Here is a 6571-nt window from a genome sequence, read left to right as displayed (position 1 = left end):
TCCGGCGCCGCCTCCGCCGCGCCGTGCGCCACCCGCCAGAACGCGCTTCTATTGGCTGCCCGGCGCCGTATGGCGGAAGTACCGCTGTGAGCCGTGTGGGGATGCCGCTGGGCGCCGCCATGGCGGCGGTGGCGCTGCCGCCTGTGGCGCAGTGGCAGTGATGGCAGTGACGGCAGTGATGGCAGTGACGGCAGTGGTGGCAGTGGTGGCGATGCCGCTGCCGGTGGCGCGGTGGCTGTGGTGGCAGTGATGGCGCTGCCGGTGGCGGAGTGGCGCGGCCGCACCGCCCGGCTCTGGGCCGCGCTGGACTCGGCGCTGAGGGAGCGGCTGGCGGCGGCTTCGCTTCACGACGCGGTGCGGTTGGGTTGCGATCTGCTCCGGTGAGCCGCGGGTCCGGGGATGGGCAGCGAGGGGAGCGGGGAATGGAGCATCTCGTAATGCGTATAAATAATAAAGGGGGGTGTCGAAGGATGGAGGAGGCTCCGCTCGCTGCAATGGCAGGAAATTCCATCTGGATAAAATTCCACCTTTCTACCTGGCAGCAGGTTGGAGGTCGGCCTTGTCTCCCGGGTTGCTGGCGATAGGACAAGAAGATAAAGGGTTAAATTCACCTGAGAGGTTTAGGTTGGACACGAGTAGGAATTTTTTCGCAGGGAGAGTGGTTAGACGCTGGAATGGGCTGCCCAGGGAGGTGAAGTCGCTGTCCCTGGAGGTGTTTAAGGAAAGATGGGACATGGAATTCAGTGCTGACAAACCTGGCATCGTCACCGCCTGAGAGGTCTTTTCCAACCTAATCGTGTGATTCTGAGGATACGAGGAAGAGCTTCTTCCCTGTGCAGTGACCCCGCCGTGGCACAGACGGAGTGTGGAGTCTCCCTCGCTGGAGATACTCCAGAACCCTCTGGACACAGTGCCACAAGGATCATCCTGCTTGAGCAGGGAGGCTGGACCAGAAACTCCAAACTGATCCTTCCGTGCTGCCCCCGTGTCCCACAGGACCAAGGAGGAGGAGGAGGCAGCCCTGGTGCAGCTGTGCCACCGGGCAGCCACGGACAAGAAGCCAGAGGCTGCGAGCCGGTACCGGGAGCAGGGCAACCAGGAATTCAAGCAGGGCCACTACCAGGCTGCCCTGAGGCTCTACTCCAAGGTAGGTGTGGCAGAGGGGGTCCTACCCACAACACCTTCACATCCCTGAGGGGATCCCCAAGAGAGGCTCCTGCAGCCCCTCATGGTTGAAGGGTGAGGGGCAAGGAGCAGCTCCGGTGAGGGGATCCCCAAAAAGGGGATCCTGCATGCCCTGCTGAGAGGGTCCTGTGAGGGATCCCCCGAGGCAGCAGCAGTTCTCTGGTCTCTGCAGGCAGCATCCCACGAGCTCCCCGGGAGCCCCGAGTTGTCCGTGTGCTTTGCCAACCGCTCGGCCGCCCTCCTCCACCTGGGACACTTTGAGGTAAGTGGGGCCAGGGCAGCACCCACCCTGCAATGTCCTGGATGCCCCTGAAGGATTGGATTATTAGAACAAGAAACAGTAGATCAGATGTGCTTCCCATGCTGTGCTTCCCATGCTGTGCTTAAAGCATCCATAGCTCAACTTCCCTACTTCAGGATGCTTTATTTGGGCAGCAGGTTGGTTATGCACGTGGAACTTGCTGATTAGCACACAGAATTCTTCCATGAGACTTAGGTGGAATGAAAGAGCACAAGCTGGTTTTCAAGCCCACTGAAAAGGCCTTATCTTTGTTCCTAGGTTTGTTTGGAAGATATTGCCAGGGCTGAAAGCCATGGCTATCCAGACAGGCTGCTGCCCAAGGTCCTGCTGCGGAAAGCTGAGTGTCTGCTGCGCCTGGGGAGGTTACAGGATGCACAGGAGAGCCTCAGAGTGCTGGAGAGTAAATTTGCTCTGGATGGTGTCATGACTACAAACCTGGCACGGCTAAAAAAGTTAAGTCAGCTGAAGGTTAAATTAGGTGAGAAAGAGAGGTGTCCAGAGCCTGCACAAGAAGCACATGGTGGCATTCAAGGGGAGCCAGAAATCTGGGAAGAGAACAACAGGATTTCAGGTGCATCTTCATCCCTGAGCTTGGGTTTTGATGCAGAGAGAGGACGTCACTTGCTGGCCTCCCAGGACATCGTGCCAGGACAGAGCCTGGTGAAAGAGGAGGCCTTTGTGAGCGTGCTGTGCCCTGGGGAGAGCCTTCCTCTGCAGGATGGTGACACAGCGTGGGACACTCGAGCCACCAACGCGGATCTTTACTGCCACCGCTGCCTGAGGCAGCTCCTGGCCTCGGTGCCTTGCCAGGGCTGCAGTTATGCCAAGTACTGCAGCCAGGACTGTGCAGACGTGGCATGGCAGCAGTACCACAGGACAGAGTGTTCCCTGGGAGCGCTGCTCCTCACGCTGGGAGTCTTCTGCCACGTGGCCTTGAGGACTGTCCTGCTGGCAGGATTTGCAGAGGTTAGCAGGCTGGTGGCATGGTCCCACCATGGGGACAAGAGCCTGCAGTGCCCTGAGGCAAGCTGCAAGCCTCTCGGTGAGGCAGCAGATGCAGGAGCTGGTAGCAGAGGTGTCCCTGGTTGTGACAGCAGTGGTCAGTACCAGAGCTCTTACCAAGCTCTGTTCCACCTTTTACCCCACACTGAGCAGCACAGCCCTGAGCACAAGTTCCTCTGCTTGCTCAGTGTGGTAGCTATATGCAAACAGCTGCAAGCAGCTGGCCTGGAGGCTGCTGTGCTGTGTCAGGAATCGCCTCAGCAGTGGTCCAAACTAAAGGCATGTGAGAACACCTCAGGTGAATTGTCCCCAGAGCTGAAGACTGTGGCAGAAGCAATGCTGAGGCACGTGTTGCAGCTGCAGTGTAATGCACAAGCAATCACTGTAATGCAGGAGTTGGGTAAGATAAAAAAAATTGAAGCCCTACTGTGTTGTCACAGAATGGTTGGGGTTGGAAGGAGCCTCTGAAGATGATTCAGTCCAAATCCCCTGCCCAGGCAGGGTCACCTGGAGCAGGTGACACAGGAGTGGGTCCAGGTGGGTTTGGAATGTCTCCAGACCTCCCTGGGCAGCCTGTTCCAGTGCTCTGCCACCCTCAGTGGAAAGATGTTTTTCCTCATGTTGAGGTGGAGCTTCTTGTTTAATCTGTGGCTGGTTCTCCTCATCCTGGCACCACAGAAAAGAGTCCATCACTATTCTCTGACACCTGTATTTGTTTATGTATTGATGAGAACCCTTCTCAGTCTTCTCCAGACTAGCCAAGCCCAGCTCCCTCAGTCTCTCCTCATAAGAGAGATGCTCCAGACCCCTCATCATCTCTGTGGCCTCCACTGGACCCTCTCAGTAGCTCCTCTTTCCTGTCCTGAGGAGCCCAGGACTCCTTGCCCATCTTGTCCTCTCCTTGCCCATGTTCTTGTGTGAAGAGATTAAATTCTCAGCTGTAAAAAGCTCCCATTGCAGATGGAAATGATTTGTTTACAATTTAATGGCCTGTCCCATGCTGGCCTGTTCCTTGGTGCACATGCAAGACGTGTTTAGCTATTATTTATTGCAGCAATATACGAGGAACCTTTCTGCTGCTGCCTGCGATCGGTCACGGGGCTCATTGCAGAAATTGTGTGGGTTTGGGAGTATTCAATCTCAACCTGCTTGGTTTTCCTCTGTCTTCAGGGCCTGGAGATGGGGATGTTGTAGATAAGAAGCCTGTGAGGCTGGCAACAGCCTTCTTCCCTGTCCTCAGCCTCCTGAACCACTCGTGCTGCCCCAATACCAGCGTGTCATTCAGTGGGACAGCTGCCACTGTCAGGGCATCACAGCCAATCTCAAGTGGCCAAGAGGTTTTGCATTGCTATGGTAAGCCCCAGTTCTGCATTTGTCTCAAGGCACAGATGTCATTCACCTCCCCTTATCAAGCTGATGGTTATTTATGTCATAATTCTCATATAATTCTCATCTAATGTCAGAGTCTTTGTCCCTTAAGCCCTCTGTTAGACTTTCAGTCTCCAGTTGTGTCCTCCTCAAAATATACCTAGTCTCAATTGTAACAAAAATCCACTTATTCTGATATTAAGAACTGTACTTGTGAGAGATATCTTTTGCAGGGCCTCACTGGTGTAGGATGAGGGTTGCTGAGAGGCAGCAGCTTCTCAACCAGTATTTCTTCAATTGTCGCTGCCCGGCGTGCCTCGAGGAGTTAGAGTCTGGTGTCAAGAGTGTGGTGTCCATCAGAAATTCATTCTGCTGTCCCAAATGCCAGGCCCAAATGCAGGTAATTCTCCATAGTTATGATTGTGCAACTTAATTGGGGTGTGAAGACCTCACTTTGATCCCTGCTCAGAAGCCAAAAGCCCCTATTGAGTCAAGACAGTATCTCACTGTTTCTTATAAAATCAAATAAGCTGATAACAATTTATTTAAAAAATCACTTTGTTTAATGAATACAAGTGAGGAACAATTTAGCATCTCTATAACCCAGAGCTAATGCAGATGGAGAGTGAACTTTGAGGTGAATGTGAGCAGGAATGATCACAAAAGTGATTTCCACAGGGGGAAGAAGACACTCTTTGCTGTTCAAATGAAGCTTGTGCAACCTCAGCCAGCAGAGATCACTTGTCTGGCCGTTTACAGGACCTCCAGCAACAAATCAAGAAAGGTTTAGGCATGCTGAGAGTCGGAAAGGCTGGTAAGGCTCAGCTTTGTGCCCTGAGGTCAGGAGGTTGGGACAGGAACCATGAGATGGCACTGTTGCTCATACCATCGGGGTGCTGTGACATGTGGCCTGGTGTCCATGGGGACTTCAGCTTTAGATTTTTTATACCCCCTGATCTGGGTGTTAATCTAAGTCACATATTGTTCCATAGTAAAGTAATTAAATAAAAAGAAATCAGGGTAACAGTGGAGTTGGGCATTCCCAGGCCTTGTTTATTTCATGGATAGTGGAAGGGTGAATTTTATAACTTTCTCTTATAGATCAGGCTATCAAAATGCTCCTGAAGTGTCAGATGGATGCTGGAACCTTCTTGTCTCCAGAGCATTTACTGATGGGAGAGATGGAGGATCATCTGGCACAGGTGTATGCTACTCTTGGTATGGCACTGTCCTCTCACTATCCCATGTTTCCTGAGCTTTGAATTTAACATAACTAGCTTTTTCTTTGACTGGCCCTCTCATTTTTTCCCTAGTTTTGTTAGCAGGGCTCTCAGAAAGACCAAACCTGTGTTCCCAGCAGCCTGTGAACAGTACTGTGCTCTCATGTTCTTTTAGATTCCCTGTCCTGATTCTGTGGACAGAGTTCACCACGTTTTGATTAATTCTGTCAGATTCTTTGGGTGGCAGTAACTCTAGGAAGTATTTATTAATTTCTCATTGTTCTGTTTTGCTTGTTTTTCCATCAGGGAAGTGGCAGGAAGCAGCCAGACACCTGAAGAAGAGTATTGAGATTGTGGAAATGCACCATGGGCCATCAAGCGTAGAAACAGGCCATGAACTTTTCAAGCTGGCACAAATCCTCTTCAATGGGTGAGCTTGGTTCCATCCTCTGTCCCTGCCCTGCACCACTCCTGTGTGTCTGAGACAATATCAAGGCACCTTGAGGGTGTCTCACAGGACACAGGGCAGTCTAGCACAGGTACTCTCTTAGGAATCTGTTTCTCTCCTTTGTGCCTGTCTATCTTTTTCTCCTCCCCGGCTCAGTTTATTCCCTGTCCAATTGTTTTATTCTGTCAAATCATCACCCCTAGTGTTTGTATCTCAGTTGTATAATGTTAGTGACATCTTCTCAAAAGAGGGAATTAAATCCTCTTGCTTTATTGGCAAGGAAATCCCCTGACTGCTTCTGAAAATCTCCTCACAACGACTCCCTGTAACCAAATTAATTTTAGCAAGAGCTGCAGTGAAGAAGTATTGGGTTCCTGTATATTCAAAGATCATATTTTCAGGTTTTGTCCATCTCCTTACCTTTCCATCCCCCTCATCCTCCCTTTGCAGCTGAAGCAGACACAGTTTTCCTGCTTCTGGAAGGCAAGGGAGGGTGGGATCTATAGCCATGAACAGGTTTAGTTTTTTGTTAAGGAGGACTTAAAGGTTGTGTAAGTCAAGAAGCTGAATTAAGTATTTTGCATGCTCTGTTCTCATTATCTTCCTGTTTCAGATTTGCAGTTTCTGAAGCTCTGAGCACGATTCAAAGAGCAGAGGGGATTTTGTCAGTGCACTTTGGTCCTCAGAATGCTCAGATCCAGGAACTACAAGAGATGAAGGCCTGCCTGTCAGAGCTTCCCATAAACATCCTTCAGAGGACTTAATTTCCCTGTCAAAGGAAGCTGCAATGTGATCTTTCATCAAAGCTAAGTGTCATGTGGTAAGGTAGTCATGTAGTACAAGCTGGAAAATCATGTGTAACAGCAACTTGAATGAAGTCTTGAAATGCTCTTTAGTGAGCCTGTTGTAAATAAAATGACCAATTCTAACGTGAGAGGTGTGTGTGTGGTATGGTGGGAACAGAGGGTGTTGTATAAGTTCTGTGTGTGGGTTGGAAGCAAATGTTTGAGTTGCTTTTGTGTGAGGTGTGACTCTCCCCTGTGTGGT

At 51.0% G+C, this 6571-nt stretch overlaps 1 protein-coding gene across 1 annotated transcript; it reads left to right on the top strand.

Annotated features, from left to right (window-relative positions):
• Positions 1-72: 72 nt before the first annotated feature.
• Positions 73-6458, top strand: SMYD4 (SET and MYND domain containing 4). Its single transcript, XM_021550913.2, has 10 exons — positions 73-380; positions 997-1147; positions 1358-1447; positions 1745-2888; positions 3659-3841; positions 4090-4256; positions 4535-4670; positions 4958-5074; positions 5383-5506; positions 6138-6458. The coding sequence occupies exons 1-10, from the start codon at positions 250-252 to the stop codon at positions 6286-6288; spliced, it is 2394 nt and encodes a 797-aa protein (XP_021406588.2). The 5' UTR covers positions 73-249; the 3' UTR covers positions 6289-6458.
• The last annotated feature ends 113 nt before the right edge of the window (positions 6459-6571 follow it).

This window comes from Lonchura striata, chromosome 20 (assembly GCF_046129695.1).
Source record: "Lonchura striata isolate bLonStr1 chromosome 20, bLonStr1.mat, whole genome shotgun sequence".
Lineage (NCBI taxonomy): Eukaryota > Metazoa > Chordata > Aves > Passeriformes > Estrildidae > Lonchura > Lonchura striata.
This window is presented reverse-complemented; position numbering and strand designations above follow the sequence as displayed.